Source organism: Thunnus maccoyii, chromosome 15 (assembly GCF_910596095.1).
Source record: "Thunnus maccoyii chromosome 15, fThuMac1.1, whole genome shotgun sequence".
Lineage (NCBI taxonomy): Eukaryota > Metazoa > Chordata > Actinopteri > Scombriformes > Scombridae > Thunnus > Thunnus maccoyii.
This window is the reverse complement of record NC_056547.1, coordinates 10,175,491-10,194,114: the sequence shown is the minus strand read 5'-3', so window position 1 is coordinate 10,194,114 and position 18,624 is coordinate 10,175,491. Positions and strand designations below refer to the sequence as shown.

The 18,624-nt window shown below is 40.5% G+C and overlaps 2 protein-coding genes across 2 annotated transcripts; one reads left to right on the top strand and one right to left on the bottom strand.

The window, feature by feature from the left end:
- Positions 1-2,184: 2,184 nt before the first annotated feature.
- cdca5 (cell division cycle associated 5) lies at positions 2,185-4,599 on the bottom strand. Its single transcript, XM_042436123.1, has one exon. The coding sequence runs from the start codon at positions 4,585-4,587 to the stop codon at positions 3,805-3,807; it is 783 nt and encodes a 260-aa protein (XP_042292057.1). The 5' UTR covers positions 4,588-4,599; the 3' UTR covers positions 2,185-3,804.
- Positions 4,600-4,740: 141 nt separating this feature from the next.
- On the top strand, positions 4,741-17,958 carry psmb2 (proteasome 20S subunit beta 2). Its single transcript, XM_042436124.1, has 6 exons — positions 4,741-4,948; positions 6,119-6,241; positions 7,278-7,348; positions 16,791-16,953; positions 17,418-17,467; positions 17,751-17,958. Exons 1-6 carry the CDS (start codon positions 4,858-4,860, stop codon positions 17,850-17,852), a joined length of 600 nt encoding a protein of 199 aa, XP_042292058.1. The 5' UTR covers positions 4,741-4,857; the 3' UTR covers positions 17,853-17,958.
- Positions 17,959-18,624: the final 666 nt, after the last annotated feature.

Below are 18,624 nucleotides of genomic sequence, written 5' to 3'. Positions count from 1 at the left end.
CTCTTCCAGCCTGGTAACTGAGATACCAAATGAAGGGTATGAACATGAAATGGCACCTGAGGAAGAAAACAGAGCACGCTTTGCACACCCCTAAAATGCGTGAGCAAATTGTGGATTTACTCGCTCGCTGCAACACACTCAAACACTCATTATTTCTCTACGCCTCTCTCTTTTTCTCATACGCGCTCGCAAATACTATCAGCATGCGTACGTGCTCTCAGCAGATGTAAACATCTGACTTCACAGCGTTATCCGGAGATGTGTTTTTATAACAGGTGATGATGTACTTGTCAGCTTCCTCAACGATACTTTTGGATCACTTTTTAAAAAATTTGAATTAAGGATATTCAGGGGCGCCAGTATCACTTAATTTAAATCTTCCCCCTGTTTTTTAGCATTTGACACGCGTGATTTGATAAATGCTTCATAACATGCTATAATGTAAGCAAATATACGAACATCTTAATGTGTTTCTTAACAGTTTTAACTCCTCCTGACAAGCATCCATAACTGGTGTGTAAAAAGTTAAGAAATGCTTGATAACACAGTATAACATAGCTCTATAATTATATATAATGATGTATTATTACACACGTTTTAAAGCATTTAATTGGCTGTTTATACACATTAAAACTTATAGACAGATATGTTATATGTTATCATGCCTATCAGTTAAAGATGATTTATAGGAGTTATATAGGAGGAGATACTTCAATAAACACTAAAAATGTCCTTTTATCTGTTCGTACAACTACATAATAGTGTTAATATGTTATAGACCCTTTTAACTGTTGATGTGCTGATTATAAATGCTAAATTTGGGGGTAAATGTGGAAAATAAAATGGGATATTACTGAGATTTCCAACAATACAGAGAAAACTGACATATACCTTTAATATGTTATTAATAAAGTTCAGTCTCAATTTTAACTGCAAATGATAAGAAACAGTATTAAGTGTGAAGTCTTGCTAATGACACCAATGATGTTGATGCTAATTATGTTGCTACCATCCTTTGAAAGTACCTAGAATGATTTTACCGAGAAATAGAAATATAAGCTAGTTCCTCACTGTTTCAGTTTAGAGCTGCAACGGTTAATCAATTAGTTGCTTTGACTACCCAACTATTAAATTAACATCCAGCTTCTTAAATGTGAATATTTTCTGGTGTCTTTAGTTGACAGTAATGACAGTAAACTGAATATCTTTGGGTTGGGACCAAACAAGACATTTGAAGATGTCACGCTGGGTTTTGGAAAACAGTGATTGACATTTTTCACTATTTTATGGACCAAAAACTAATTGCTTAATCGAGAAAATAATGGACAGATTAATCGATAATGAACATAATCGTTAGTTGCAGCCCTTCACTTTTCTGGGCAGCAGTATCTCAGGTGGTAGTTTGATCCACAGCTCTTTCTACATGTCAAAGTGCCTTTAAGCAAGACATTAAACCCCAAATTTGCTCCTGAAAACGTTTAAGTCACTTTGGAGAAAAGTGTCACAAAAGCTGAGTGATGTTGGAACTGTGACAATATTTGTTTTATGAAACAATTAATCAATTAAAACATCCAGAGTAGCCTGTCGGCAGCAAGTTCAACAGGTTTTCCCCCAAAAAACATCGTTGATAGATGATATCTGTGTCATGTTGACTGCACTGTTGGTTCTCAGCATTTTGCAAACAACAGCTGCAAATGAATTGAAGTTCTTAATCATTTAAAGTAAAAGGATTCACACAGACTAGATGTAAAATCAAAAGGCCGCTCGGTTAAAGAAGCTGTCATGAAACAACCCTCGTTAGTGCAAAATTATGCAACACGTTCACTTACACCTTTAAAAGACTCTGGAGGAAAATGTTTTACCTGTCCGCCGTTCTCATTAAGTCGAGACGGATCGCCTACTCAACTCGTTCAGTCTGCCTCGACATAATCACCAGAGACCACTGCTGCGGAGAGGAACGTGTTACTCAACATGCTTGACTTACAACTCATCAGTCCCCGCGTGAACTCATGTGTTCATCATTCCCAGAAGACCTCGACTGTACACGAGATGTTTAATGGTTGTGTCTCTGAACTGGTGCATCACGGTGCAAGATTGAGATTCTCCTAAAATGTTTTAGTTTAGAGCTCAGATGATTAGTTTATTCATCGATTAGTTGATCGACAGAAAATTAACAGGCAACTGTTTTGATAATTGAATAATAGTTTTATTAGTTTTTTAAGCAAAAATGCCAATATATCAGCTGGTTTGAGCTTGTCAGATGTGATGCTTTTCTTTGTCAAACATGAGAATAATCTGGTTTTCTTTGGGTTGTGGTCGAACAAAACAAGACATGTAAAGACATGACCTTTGACCCTTGGAAATGATAAAGCGCATGAATATTTATTCATATATGCAGACATGCAAATAACTGATTTTTTTTTAACAGTAAAGAAACAACAGATGTGAGATGACAGTCCGTGAACACCGATAGGCGCCATCTTGAAATATTATTCTGAACATTTGTCACTTAAATGTGGATGTAAACGCATTATTGAAGGGTAGTAGCCTGATTCCAGACGTCAAAATCGCTGCTCACGTCTTTGATTTTTCTATCAATTCAAATATAATCAAGAATTGAGTGAAACAAAATGGCAATTCAGTCCAGAAAGGATAAAAAAAAATCCCTTTTTTGCTCTCAGATCGTACCAACCCTGCAAATAATGCTTCATAACTTACAAGCAATAAAAAAAACTACAGCTTCTGCACATATTTACAATCAGTATTTAACTGTCACATATTTTCCTTCTGTGTTATGAGCTCAATCAAGCAGTTTTTGACTATAAAGTGAAGTCAGATAAAAATGGTTGCAGCCAATTTAAAAACAAACTTGCAAAAGGCTGTTTAGTCATTCAAAGTCAAAACTTTAATGACTAAATAAAAGCCATCTGATTATAGTAAACACCAATTTGTAGAAATAGAAAGAAATGCTTTAAGTTTTAACTCATCTAACTACTGGTCATTTAGAAATTAAAACATACCAATGTGACTATACTACGCCTTTATACCATCACATAATGAGTTTAACAACCACATTAAGAGCATTTAAATGAACAACCAAACGTGAAATTTCATAAGAATCACAATTTACAAAACATATAAAACTGGAAATATACAAAAACTTGAATGTGTTAAGTATGAAGCACACATTTGAAGTGTTGTCCTCCCAGAGTAAGCCTTTTTTCTCAGCATGTCAGTGATAAAAACAACATGCCACAAGTAGAGATGTGCTGGTACACCATTTTTGCAATATACCTCGGTTACACGGTATCAATACTGCCAACGATTTCCATTATCGTGGTTTTCAGAGGGCTTTGTGACCACGTAGCAGCTCTCCTGCGCTTCGTTAGCAGCTTTCTACTGGTTAATCAGAGGCAGAATAACCGCAGCAAAAAGAACCGGGCTCCTGTCTGTCAGCTTCAGCTCTGCTGCTGTTTGTTAGTGATGCGGAGGGGCAGTCAGCGCTAGTGGCCTGTCAGAGTCCAGTATAACTGTTATCATCTGTGTGCGTTTACAAATATCTGTAAATAATGATAACACTTGCCAGAAAGTAATGGATCAGTTTCATCTGTAAAAATGTATCTATTGTAAAATTATGAATGGGTGCAATGTTGATGATAATATTTTATCACTAATAGTAAACTCTTGATGAGTATCATGATAATACCGTTCATCGTGATATTTTAACTGTGATAATTGAGCATGACATTTTTGATACTGACACATCCCTAAGCCACAAGAGAGTCTTTCAGTCTGTCTCAATATTTACTCCACGGTCAGCTCAAACTCCTCAGCCTCCTCAAACTCTGCGTTCATCTTGGCAGCCAGTTCTTCCAGCTCTGTGGTGTTTATCTGCTGCACCTTCTTCCTCCTCCTCTTCTCCTTCACCACAGCCACTCCGGGGATGTTAGTGTCCACCTCGGGGACAGCTGAGCCGCCGCAGTCATCCGCCCCCTCAAGCAAAGACATGAATGAGTTCAGACCTGACAGCGAGGCAGACACCTCCGGAGCTGTCTTGGTTAACTGGACTCTCCGGCCCACCTCGGGGGTCTGCAGCTTCTCGAAGCCGAACAGGGTCTCTCTTGAGTCGGGGCTGTTGAAGGACTTGTCGCTGAGCCTGCTGTAAGACCGACGCACTTTCTGCGCCCACGCCGCGTCCTCTGTATCTGCAGCCGGCTGCTGGGGGAGAGCCTGCGGCGGCGGCGGAGGGGTTGAGGGGAGGATCGGGGAGGGCATCGCGGCCTTCCTCTTCTTCTTACCCGTCGAGGAGAGCCCACGGTCCGGGGCAGGACCCGGGGTGGAAACCTTTAGCTTTTCCTGCTGGTTGCGCTCCGACCGCCTCGGTGTGTTCTCCTTGTTGTGCTCCGACGGCGCGACCGTTTTTCTAGGCGCTATTTTCCTCACGGTGATGGAACGTTTAACGGCAACGGCAGTCAACGCCATTTTGTTGTCAGTTGAAGAAGAACTGTACCTCGGTGACCGTCTTCGCTGCGAGCCGTTAAGGTTATTAGACTCCGCCATTGTGCTCTGAGGCGTCCCTTCGTTCATACCGACTTTTCAACCGGGAAAATAACCGATTCTGCTTGTATTTATTTTACTATCTGAACAGTAGTATCACAACACAGGTGAAACGACAGCAACAGTCCGCTCAAATCGCCCGCCCGAGTCGCGTTGAAAACGTGTTTTCCGGTGACGTCCAAGGTCTGCGCCGCCTGTGTCAAACTTTTGCTGTGTAATCTGAGCGGACGAGGCTAAACAAGACGTCGGTGGCTTTATAGTGATTTTCTTATTATCTCAGGTCATACCTGCTTATACAGAATGGAGTATTTGATCGGGATCCAGGGGCCGGATTACGTCCTCGTCGCCGCCGATAATGTTGCAGCCAGCAGCATCATTCAGATGAAGCACGGTATGACAACGCGTTAGCTTAGCGTTAGCCATGTAGCTAAACCTGCTAACATGCCGGTTTCATCTTCACATTAATGTTTTAAAACCTAGCGTGAGTTTTGGGCAAGCGTTCTATAAAGAGTATTGTCTTAACTGTATATTTAAGTATAATAACATCATCTTGGTACTTTGCTCACAATGCAACCACACACTCTGAGTTGAGCTAGCAAAGCTAAACGCAGCTAAGTGAAGTAGCACTTTTTATTTCATTTTTTTCCCAAAGTTTGGATGTTTATTTTGCCCCTTGTCGATAACAGTGCGTTGAAAGCTCTGAGTTTATTCGACATTTATTCTACATCGCTTAAAGTCAAACTAAAATTTGCAACGTTAAAACAAGCAGGTTTAAATGAAAGTGAAAGTCACTACTCATTCTTAGTTAGTTAATGGCCACTTGCAGTGTTGGATGAATTACTCAGACCTTTTACTTAAGTAAAAGTACCAATACTTAAATGTAAAAATACGCCATTACAAGTTTAAGTCGCATGAAAAATACTGCTTAAGTAAAAGTATTAGCAGCAAAATGTAGTTGGAGTGTTAAAGTAAAAGTACTCATTTGGGCCTTCTGACTGATATATTATTATATATGACATCATTAGATTATTAATAGTGAATCATCAGTGTTAGAGCAGCATGTTACTGTTGTAGCTGCTGGAGGTGGAGCTAGTTTCAACTACTTTATATACAGTTAGCTAGTGTAGTCCAGTGGTTCCCAACCTAGGGGTCAGGCCCCTCCAAAGGGTCACCAGATAAATCTGAGGGGTCGTGAGATGATTAATGGGAGAGGAAAGAAGAAAAATATTTGGTGGAGCTGTTAACAACTCATAGACATCTGAAATGTGACCCCGATTACACTCTGCTTTTTGTAAGACGTCAAAAGCCAAAAAGTTTGGAAACCACTAGGTTCATCTTTAACAATGTGTTGTATTTTAAAAGCTTAATCTGAAAAGTAACTAAAACCGTTAAATAACTGTGGTGGAGTAGAAAGTACAATATTTCCCTCTAAAATGTAGTGAAGTGGAAGTATAAAGTAACATAAAATGGAAATACTGAAGTACTTAGTTACTTTCCACCACTGGCTACTTGAATCATTTGCCAACTCGAATCTAAGAAAGAAATTCTCTGTCTCTTTCAGACTATGACAAGATGTTCAAACTAAGCGAGAAGATCCTGCTGCTGTGTGTTGGAGAAGCAGGAGACACAGTTCAGTTTGCAGAGTACATCCAGAAGAATGTACAGCTCTACAAAATGAGGAATGGTAAGATCATAAGATGATGATTTTTTGGTACAACTCTCCTTCTTTTTCCACAGAGGTCCCCAGTCTAAAGGACAGGTTCACAATTTTACAAATCTGTCTTAAAACAACAGTCAGGAGCCCAAATGACCATTGAAATAGTTTTTTCTTGCTGTAATCATTCCTCCTGTTCATACTGACCATCAGAAGATCCCTTCATAATGTACTTACAATGTAAGTGACAGGGGCCAAAATCCACAGTCCTCCTGCTGTGCAAAAATGTATTTAAATTTATCTGAAGCTAATATGAGGCTTCAACGTCCAAATGAGTTAAATTAAGTAGACATCTTTAAAAGTTACAGTCTTTTTAGTGCCAAAGTTTCTCTTTTTGTTATTATACTTCCACCACAGCTGAACAGGGAAACACTGTCTGAGGAAACACAAAGAGGGAATTTGATGCTAAAAATACTGTAAATGTGGTAGATATCCACTTGATATGACTAACTCAGACTGCTGAAGCCTCATATAAGCTTCAGATAAACATTTAAATGCATTCTTGCACAAAATCACTGTGTGGACACACTGTGGATTTTGGCCCTCATCACTTAATTGAAAGCACAGTTGAAGGGGATCTTTTAATAGCCAGTATGAACAGGAGGAGTGATCACAGCGAGGAAAACCTCTTTCACTGTTCATATGAATATCTGACTGTTTTAAGACAGACTTAAAAAATTGTGAACGTGTCCTTTAACTTCAGTTGTCACTGACAGGAGTTTTATTTGAAACATGTTGATACTAATGCTGATGTGATGTTTCAGTTTCAGTACTGATACTTATTTTCAGTACATTACATTTACAAAATCGACCAAAACATTTAATTTTCTTAAATAATTAAAACAATGTTTTTTCCAGGAAATATTGATATATGGGTCTGAGCAGAAATGCCAACTACTCAGCTCTAGTCACTGATGTCATTGTGAGGAAAATGAAATCTGCTAAAGAAGCACACACACCCAAAACTTTGTGTTTGATGCCATTTATTGTCTCTTGTTTTTTTTAGGTTACGAACTCAGTCCAGCAGCAGCAGCAAATTTCACACGAAAGAACCTTGCAGACTACCTTCGGAGTAGGGTAAATATTTTCATACACCTCAAAATATGAATCCAACATTAGACTTTATAATGGAAGGAGAAACAGCCTAAAACAAGAATAATAAGCTTCACAACTGTTCCTTTAGAAACATGCATAGATGGAGCATAAAAAGACCACATAACAAAGCGTAGGAAGCTTTGTTTACAATTATATGTATTGATGTTATCATGCATTACTTGACACACCCACCAGAAATGTGTCTTTTTTTAATTTGTTTGAAGTTGTGGTTTGAAATGATCATTCCTGTTGGCACCTACCTTATGAGGGTGCTATGTTTTTTAACCCTCAGTGTGTTAAAGAGCCATCAACTTCCCATAAAGCAGCGTTAGTAACTTTTATTTTTGAGAAGTCTTCTCTCATGCTCCGGGAAAACGTGGTGTGTCTTAATGAACAGTCTGATAGAAGGTGTGACTATAATCATAACCAAAATATTTGTTTGAGTTCTTGACTGAACCTGAAGGCTCCACATTATAACACAACACGATGATGTCTTTTTGTGGACCAACCATAAAGTTATCTCCACTTAAGGTCTTCACAGCAGATATCCAATCGAATTACAGCATTAATTTTATGGATTAAAGGGGACATATGATGCTTTCTGTGGTTTTTATACTGTTATGATGTTGGATGTCTGTTAAAAATGGTCAAAACTTTAAGTGAACATATGTGAAAAAGCTCCCCGCAAGTCAAAAGCCAGAGCTTCAGCCTGCTCTGAACGCCCCGTCTAACTGATGTCAGATTGTTCACGCATGCCCACAAACTCCCGCCTGTTACGTAGCCTTTTGTTGCTAAGGTTCAGGTGGGAATTAAGTCTCACCTGCAATTATACATGTGTTTGTGTCGTTATCAGCTTGAGACATCAAAGCTCAACCGCTAGATGCATTTTGACAGAGCGAGGTACATTTGTCAGCTTGTTGTGAATGGTGACGGAGGTTTCTCCCTTTGAGACTTCATGACACCACCTGAGCCTGTATCACTGTCCTCCACCCTGACTGCACGGCTCCTCTGGGTATATTATCAAAACGCGATGGTTTTTACCTTCAAAACCCAAAAAATGTAGTAAATGTGCAGGATTTTTTTTCCCCCACATTATTAACATGAGCCTGGACATGTGCACAACCGGGCAACTTAACCAGGTGTTTTATCTTCCTGAGTGTTTGTCAGTCGGCTCGTTTATGTATGCTTGCAACGTGGCAGTGCTTTTTTGAAATTATGATGTGTGTCCTTGAGGCCTTGCAGAAACCTGAGAGCCCTACAGAAGCAAAATATACTTTTCACAGGGAAAAGGCACACAAGCAAGAACTGGATTAAGTTGCGTTCATACACCAGAAACTCTCTCAGTCTGTGAAACGAATACTTGTTCATGGATTTTTATTAGTTATGAGAACATTGTGCCGCCTCTAGACATTCATGTTGACTGACTGGGTTATGAAAATTTTGTACCTTGAGTTTTAGAACAAATGCCAAAACAATATTTTTTCGATACCTTGGTTTAGGGACCATTTTTAAACACTTTGTTCATTTGCCAAAATATGGGACACTGCTCAGTGTTGAAGAACTGAGCTGAAACAACAATTGATTAATCAATCGGATGATCAATAGGAAATTATTTATTTGGATCATCTGTTCATGGCAAATATTCTCTTGTTCCAGCTTCTCAAATAAAGTCCTGCTGCTTTTTTCAGTTTTTATATGGTTTTAAATTTAAAAAAACGACCATTATAGTTTTCTTAAGTTGAATATGATGTCTTTAAATAGCTCGTTCTGTCTCACCAACAGTCCAACACTCAAAGATTTTCAATTTAATATAATATAAGATGAAGAAAAGCAGCACATGTTCACATTTGAGAAGCTGAAACCTGCGGCTGTTTGGCATTTTTAATAATCAAAACAGTTGTTGATTAATTTTCTGTTGATCGGCTAATTATTGCAGCCTCACATATTTTATGCTTTAACTTGTATTACATGGTTTATGTTAGCGTTAGCGTGCATGATGGCTTATTACATGATTGTAGATATAACACACTCTGTTCAAGCCAGCTGTATCTCTTGCACTAATTTGTTAAGAGTAGTGCAGCCGCCGCCTGTCACAATAGCAGAAGGGTGAAAATAATTACAAAAAACAATTAGTGTGGCAGAGAAGGGAATGTGGGACACATCGAACCGGGGATAGGGGTAGAGCAGCAGCAGCAGCAGGAGGAGGAGGAGGAGGAGCAGCAGCGGGGGGTCCCGTGGGGGAACAACCGGGCCCAGTAGACAAGGCTACACAGACCGGAGTGTGTGAACGAGTAGGAGTCAACATATACACGAGTACAATATACATGCACACAGAGGGACCTATAGGATCAAGATTGTTTTATTCAGTCAAGGTTGTGCACGTTGTGGAGGATAACATTTATATTCATGTCTTGCCATAAGCTTCAAGTATATCTTTATTTTTGTGCCTCACGGTTATGAATTTGGTTTTTTACGAGTGCAGGATTTACTGCGTTCTCAGGAGTGCTCAGAAACTGAAGCAATAGCAGTTTCTCCTCCTGCATCCCACACCTTCCTCCAGCTATGCTCTCCTCATATTCATCAACCTCCAGAGCACATGGACATGTGCAAATTATGTTGTATAAACAGGTTTTTTTTTTTAACTGTGTTTTTTTCCCCCCCAGAACATCTTAAGTATGTAGAATATGTAATGTGTTTTGTCCATTTGGCTGTGAAACAGGGAGAGAGATTATCTGGTAAAGCCTTGAACCGTCTAATATCAATAGTGACACACTTTAGTACAGTTACTCAACTACAACTTCAGGGCTTCAACTTGATTATGCTTATGACTTTCTCTGTTAATCATTTGGTCTATAAAATGTCACATATGGTGCAAAAATCCCCATCAAAGGTCCAAAATGACATCTTCAGATTACTTGTTTTGTGCGACCAACAGTTCAAATCCCCCAAAATATTCAACTGACAGGGATGAAAAGCAGCAAATCAGCTTGAATCAGTACATTTTTGGCATTTTTGCTTTAAAAAATGACCTAAACTATTAATGGACCATCAAAGTTGTTGCCAGTTTTATTTGTTGTCGGTCGATTAATCAACTAATAAATGAAGCTCTGCACAACTGAAACAATCCTGATTATTTCATGAAATGTTGATGAGAACAAAAACTGATTTTAATGCCGTTTCTACATGTTCTGTCAACAACTTGATCATATCTACTGTTTCACTCAACAGTCAACCTGTCCATTATTTTATTTTTTTATTAAAGGATTCATTTTTTGGTTTTTCACAATATAATATCACAAAGTAGTGAAAAACACCTGTCTCAGGTCCTGAGAGCCCAGAGTGACGCCTTCACATCCCTTTGTTCATCAAAACGACTAAAAACCCCACGAAGATTCAATTTCAAATGATATAAAACACAATAAAGCAGCAAATCTTCACATGAGAGGCTCAAACCAGAGTTTTTGCCACTTTTTATTGAATAAACTGTAACAATTAAGACTCAAAATAGTTCTGATCAATTTTCTGTCAGTCGACTAATCGATTAATTGAATCGTTTCAGCTCTAATGCTAAATATTACGAAAACAAATACTCCAGAAAACGATCATAGATAAATACGTGTGTTCTACTTCTGTTGTTGTCCGTAACTTCCTGAAACTTTCCCAGCTTGCAACATGTTCAGCATAGATGAACTTTGACACCACAGGCTGGAATCAGAGATTACAAACAAAATATAATATAGATTCGTCGAAAAAAAAAAAAACGCCTGTAGTCCAAAAGTATGTTCAATTCTTGTAGTCTGGGGAACTGGCCGCATATGTTGGATGAATTTATTTTAATTAATCTGATTAAATCATTGCAGATGAAAGTTTAGACCAGACAGAAAAGGCAGGACTTATCAAAAATAATGATCTGCTTTTATATCTCAAATCTTTTTCTACCGTCCTTAAATCATCTTCTGAACGCCCCCCCACCCCCACCCCCCTCCCCTCCTGAAAAAATCATCACGTGATCCCGCCGGCATTTCCAGACCCCCTAGGTTAAAAACCACTGGCTGATAAATTAATCAGTGGTATATTGTTAATTCTGATGGCCTTATTCCTGCAGGATAAATTACAGATGAGTCCTTTAGTCTGAAAGATGTCATACTCCAGCGGCTGCAGACCTCCGGGAGGTGTAGTTAGCTGAACTCGGCAGAGCACGTCGGCGCAGCGGCAAGCGAGACGCTGTTCACATACGACCGTGTGCTTACGAGCCTCGCCGTCCAGAAAAACAACTGGGCCCTGCGCTAACCTCTGGAGTACCGCATTCACTCAAGCTTTAGAGAGCAGGGAGAGAGAGAGAGAGAGAGAGACGAGACAAAGAAGAGAGAGGGGGGAGAAAAAAGAAAAAAAAGCGGTAAGCATAATCACCTGAGGCCTCGACTCTGCTGCATGCATCATCAGTAATGATACACGTAGAATTCACCACAAAGCAAAACAAATGTTCAAAGTTTTAGGGGCATAGAAACCTCAGCATCTGCTTCTGTTTTTTTCTTGTTGGCTTTATTTTCCTGCCTGATTTACTTTTAATATAATTATATGGAAGATTAAATTGATAGATATTAAATTGACAGGTATAAATGTGTAGTAATCAGAAAAGTTTTTGCAGGATTAGTAAGTGTGGGAGGCTGAAACATGAGGTTAAATTGATACAGCAAAACTCCAGGGAGGCAGAGAGTTTATAAATATCACATTTGATTTTTTTTTTGTCGAGATTCATGTAGCAAACTAAAAGCCTTACAGTCATCAGTTTTTTTTTTTGTGTATATGTGGATGTCTGCGCCGCAGTAAGTTGAAGAAGTAACATTTTTGTCTGTCTGTGAAGTTGGAGCTGTTTATTTTTAGTTTTTCTATAAGGCCGCAGCAACAGTTAGCCTCTGTGCGGCGGCGACCTACAGCTGGCCCCATATGGGTTTGTGAAATATTTTTTAGCACGGGCGCACAATGGGCACAAATGATTACTGGCGCCATATTGCACGCAGCTCCCCGGCTCCTGCACAGATGAACAATTAATACAGCAGATTGAGGAGAAATGCCAATAAAGAGAACATGCCCCGGGGCAGGGTGCAAAAAGAAGGGGGAGGGAGGGAGGGAGGGAGAGAGGAAGGAAAGGAGGGAGGGAGGGAGGGAGGGTGGGAGTGCTGGAACGTGGAAGAGGAGAGTTTGGAGATGAGTGTGTGGTTGGTTTCTTAGCGGCGTGACCTTAATTTTCGTCACAACTGAAGCTGTTTTCGCTCAGAAGCCTGCGACGGCAATATCTTAAAGGATTGACATTTTGGGGAATATGCTCAGTCGTTAGATGACTTAGATGAGAAGATTGAAGCCGCTCTTATGTCTGTAAATATAAAGCTGCACAGCAGGAGATGCTTAGCTTAGCACAGCTAGCCTGGCTCTGTCCAAAAGTAACAACATCCGCCTACAAGCAACTTTAAATCTCATTTGTTCAATCCGTACAAAACCACAGTGTAAAAACAAGATGATGTGGTTTTGTTGGACTGTTTCTTACCTTTTGAACAGAACCAGGCTAGCAGTTTCCCCTTGTTTCCAGTCTTTGTGCTAAGCTAAGCTAACAGGCTGCTGGCACAGACATGAGAGCGGTATCAATCTTTTCCTCTAACTCTCAGCAAGAAAGTATATAACTCCCAAAAAACTCAAAGCGGAGGGTCGACAACAACGGCAGCAAAGAACCGATCGAGCTTTTGTTCTGTTGCACAACAGTCGCCTTGTTTTGGCTGGGAACGAGAGTCGCAACTGGGGGGATAAAACATATGATGCGTATTGTTTGTATGTGAACCTGGGTGTGAGTTCAGGTGGCTGGGTTAACAAGGTGCCTGGTTTCCCTCCGAGGTGACATGGGAAGGGAAGGTTATTTTGATGCCAAGTCCGTATTATTGTTACATTGTAACCAGTGAGACAGGTGTGTGGTGGGTGGGGGTGACGCCACTGGGGCGTTCGCAGGTTCACGGAGGAGTTAAAGCACACACACATAAACACACGCACACACAAAGATATTCATCCTGAGATTCACGCCTGTTGTACACAACCATCGTTAACACACACACACGCACACAAACTAAAGCCCACTCCACAGGGAGCATAACGATCATCATTCCCCTCGTGGCAAACACAGCGCTAACACAAGTCACAGAAATAAGCAGGTCGGCTGAGAAATAAATTGAAATGAGAGGGCAGGTGTGTGTGCATCACAACTCGCTCTATGAATCACATTTGCCTCGCTGCACGGCAGAGAATGCAATATTATATTTTTCTTGTTTTGCGCTAATCAAAAACACTGCACTGCTTCTACCTCTGTCAAGAATTTAGGCCATAAGTTGTTTTGAAACCCCCCCCCCCACCCAAAAAAAAAAAAAATTGTCTCGCTTTAAAGGGATATTTTAAAATGAGGAACAGTGGCTCGCAACAACGAAGAGAGAAAATTAGTGTTTTGGAGGAAGAGAAGGGAGAAGAGGCTGGAAGCGTAAAAGATGTAATTTAAAAAGATGGGAGGAGGGGAGGGGAGGTGAGGGGGGTGAGGGGGGGGGAAGGAAGGGGCAAGAGAAACGACTTTAGAAGTTTTTAATGAGCCCTGGCGCTACTCCAGGGCACAGGGTGAAGGCGGCGGAGAGAGGGGAGGGAGGAGGGAGGAGGGAGGGAGAGGAGGGAGCGAAAGAAGGGATGAAGCGGGAGGGGAGGGCGCGATGGAGGGAGCAACAGGGGTGCTGACTCCCAGCAGATGTCACACTGCCGGTGACACCCTGATTCTCCCCTACTCCCCCCCCTCCCCGTCCCTTCACCCTCAAACACACACACACACACACACCTCCTCTGTCCTGTGACGCCCTTTCACCTTTCCTCTCCCTCCATCACTCACCAGCTAACCCCCTCCCCGTGCTCTCTCTCTCTCTCTCTCTCTCTCTCTCTCTCTCTCTCTCTCTCTCTCTCTCTCTCTCTCTCTCTCTCTCTCTCTCTCTCTCTCTCTCTCTCTCTCTCTCTCGCTTGCCTCTTGGGTCTTTCCTCTCACCGCTGTTCGTGTCGCATTAATGTCGCGCGCCGCTCCACGTCTCCGCTAAGTCGCAAAAAAAAAAATCAAAGTCGATAATTAGGAGCAATCTATTTGGGATAAGTTGAGAGCGAGAAGTTGTACTTTTCAAGTGGTAAAGACGTCTCTATCTTGCGAACCGGTTGGTGGAAGCTGACTATTTAGAGGGACGAGTATCCAAGATAAGATACAGAAAGTGACACGTTTCTTGTCATCCATATTGATGCCGCTGATGGAGATGTTGGCACCTCCTAATTAGAGGAAGGCGATAACTATTTAAACCCAAAAAAATCCTTCCACATGACGGTAAACTACGGCACACAACGCCGTCGTTACAAATTTAGCTTGTTTATGTGGGATTTCACTCTGAGGTTTGGACTTCTCTCTTCAAAAATGGAAGAAGTGTTTGTTATCCAACACCGGGGTCAAACTCAGTGCTGCCAAAGTGTAGAAAAGAGTCTCAAACATGCAGCTCTGCTCTGCTTTTATGTTTTTGAAAATGTGGCAAAGCAAGAAAGGTTTTCATCTTGCTTTGCTGCGAGCAGGTGGCGAGAATCCCACAAACTTTTTTTTTTTTCTGTCCTGCCTCCATCTTTTGTTTGTATTCTTTTTTTTCCCTAAACTTTATTTAAAACAAGCCTTTACAGAATATTACACTGGCCGTAGTCTCGCGATACCAGATGATCTCAGATCTCCACCTACCAAAGTCTGGTAGGTCCCCCTCCCATTCTCCTCCGTAGTGAACTTTATGCACCACTCCAGTATGAAGGGCCGCCTTTAAGACTTAGTTTTAACAATGAAACTTGTGAGATTGTCATCAGTCCCTATGAGCGAAGCGTTTAGAGCTCTGACCTGTGAGTCTACGCCGGCCACGGTATTCAGGCACCCTTTCCATGTCGTGTTGTGATCGGTTGGTTTGAAGACGTGGGTCTGCTTTCTGTCTTCGTTCAACCAAAGCATCGAACTGGCTCTTGGTGAACGTGTCAAGGTGCAATCTAGGACCACTGTTTCGGATTGATGATCAAAGATTTTACCACATTTATGTCAGACAGTTCAAAATCACGCAAAGGGCCGTTAGTAAGGTGTCAGCAGTGTGTGTGAACACCAGTCTTCCGAAACATACTGACTCATTTGGTGTTTTGATGATGGTGGTTGCTCTAAAATCTGCCATATGTCATGAGTTGGGTTGAGATCTGGTAACCATGGAGGCCGTAGAATATCATTCACTCAGTTTTCATACTGGTCAAAGCTTTCAGTGAGCTCTCATCCCCTGTATCGAAGCATCTGCATTCATTAAGTTTCTCCACTCATCTCACTCATTCAACCCTCACTGCTTGATCAGTTTCACCTCAAACACGGCCACCAAAAGAGACTCAGCAGACCACTGTTGTGATTGAATCATTTAATTTAGCTAAATGAGCCTAATCTAAGAAGTCTCAGTAAGACAGATATTTATTTTTGTTAAGACAACACTTGATTATTAAATTAAAAGTACATTTTTAGCAGAGATACACTGATGTTTTTTACCGTTTTGCAGTGTTTTCACACTTAAATCTGCTGATATCATGACTGATGATTGATGTTTAAAGCAGTATGTATTTAAAGACTAAGTGAGATTTGCATTTTTTAGAGGTATTTCTAAAAGCTAAACAAAAGGCCCAACACTGGCGGAAAAATCAAAAGATACTTATTAAATTTGAGTTTGGATGACAGCAATAGTTTGTTAATATGTTCATTAGTCAATTGACAGAAAGATAATCAACTGTTTTGATAACTGAATAATCATTTTAGTCTTTTTTTTCAAGGAAAAATGACATATTTATTGGTTGTAGCTTCTCAAATGTGAGGATTTGAAACTTTTTTGTGTCATACACATACTGAGTGTTTGGAATTTGGACTCAAGATCAGACAAAATGAAATTATTACGGGAATGTTTCTCTATTTTCTTACATTTTATAGACAAAACGATTAATCGAGAAAATAAGCATCAGATTAATCAATAAAGAAAACAATAATTAGTTGCAGCACTAATGTTCATTCGTGGGTTTTTAGGTAGAAAAACTTTTGTCTTCAGCTGTTAAACAACATAGTTTTCATTGGTTTCATGTGGTTTCATGTTAGCGTTTAAAAAGTAGTTCATAGGTCTGTTTCCAGGTGCTGAAAAAACATTCTTATTCAATTTATTGGGGATTTTAACATGAAATTTAATTAGTTTGGGTCTCAGGCGAACACCTTGTAAGAACGCTTGTCATAGATCTGAATGTTAATCCTTCATCCCCCCCCACCCCCCCTTCTCCTCCTCCTCCTCCTCCTCCTCCTCCTCTCTCTCTCCCTCTCTCTCTCCAGACTCCGTATCATGTGAACCTGTTGCTGGCGGGCTACGATGACACAGACGGCCCGGGTCTCTACTACATGGACTACCTGTCTTCTCTGGCCAAGGCCCCCTTCGCCGCCCACGGCTACGGAGCCTTCCTCACTCTCTCCATTCTTGACCGCTACTACAGACCAGGTCAGCGCAGAGAAAACGCCTCGCGCGTGTTTTTCGCTGTTGTTTATAGTTCCTGTGAGACTGACTGGAAAAACAACAACAACAACAACAAAAAAAAAAAAGAAAAGATGTGATAAAGTGTGTTTAGTTGATTCACAGCGAGGCCATGTGAGATTTTAAAACATACAGACTCATGAATCTGTAAGATTTAGATTAATTTTTCACCTTCATGTCAAATAACAACAGTAGAAACAAGACAGCAGTTCGTACGTTAATTCCACGAACTACCTTCTGTCTTTTCACAATTAACTCATCTTTTTTTTATCATGACGTTATGCTTTTCTTCCTGTTAAGACACAGTAATATCCACTCAATTCCTCCGTTAACGACAGATGTTTTTCCTCTCAATTTTAGAGGAAACTCTCCTCTTTTTTTTTTTTCCTCCCAGTTCAGCATGCTCATTTTCTTCTGTCTTTTTGTTCCAGATCTGACCCGAGAAGAGGCGGTGGATCTGCTGAAGAAGTGCATCGAGGAGGTGAGTTAGGAAGTAGTTTAACTCCTGTATTTGAGTATGAATACCAATGACATGCGTTGTATTTAACTGTTTATTCAGCTCACTCTGAAAAAGCGGCCATCAGTATCTTCATTTCACCTCGTGGATTTATCTTATCAGCCTTAAAAACACTCTACTGTTACGTTTCCCATCACTCTGCTTCTCCTCCGCTGTTTTTCTACACCTGCTTTTACTTTGATTTTGATTCATTTGCGCCTTCACTGACCGTTTCTTCCCTATTTCATTGTGTTTCTCCGTCCTCCAGCTGAACAAGCGCTTCATCCTGAACCTCACCTCCTTCACCGTCCGGTTGATTGACAAGGAGGGCATCCAGGACCTGGAGAAGCTCACCCTCGGCGCCAAGTGACCGCTCACTGCTCGGCTACCGACTCTCACGCCCTCGTTTCTTTTTGTACTGTTGACCTCCTTGCTCTTTCTGTTCCAATAAAAAGTGACACACAGTTGAGATACAAGCTCTTTGTCCCTGTGGTGCTTTCTCATTGCTCTCTAGTCTACTCATCTGCACATAGAAAGAGAACAGCCCTCTGGCTGTGTACTTTTGCACTTGTATTCAGCGAGTGTGCGTGTGGGTAATGTACACTTGCTCATGCTTGTACACGTGTAATAAAACACGCATGCACATATTCATGTTGCAAAGTTTTCTAGCACAATGTTGTTCCACGTCCCTGAATGACCAAGCTACATAGGAAGAGACATTACTGTAAAGTCAATTTAAATGCTGTTTTGCATCACATCAGTTTTCGAGCACTTTTTAACGAGCTGTCATTCGACCTTAAAGGAACCCCAAAGTTAATAATAGCAATGTACACAAATAATCAATTAAAAGTCACAAAATATGGCCTCAAAAATTACCACCGAGTTGACTCGACACCTCTCATGCACTGTGTCAGTAAATAAATAAACATAACCGGCACTAAGTTGGCATTTACTGCAGACTTATTGAGTTATATTGTGCTCTGATTGTGATTCACTGTGTGTAGCTAAGCAGGTTTGTCAGAAACAAGTTCAGGTTTGCTTCAGGAAATATATATATATATATTTTTTTAATAGTGTTCTTTTTTTTTTCCACCTTCTGTCCACCAACCAACACACAACATCTACTGAATTTAAATACATTT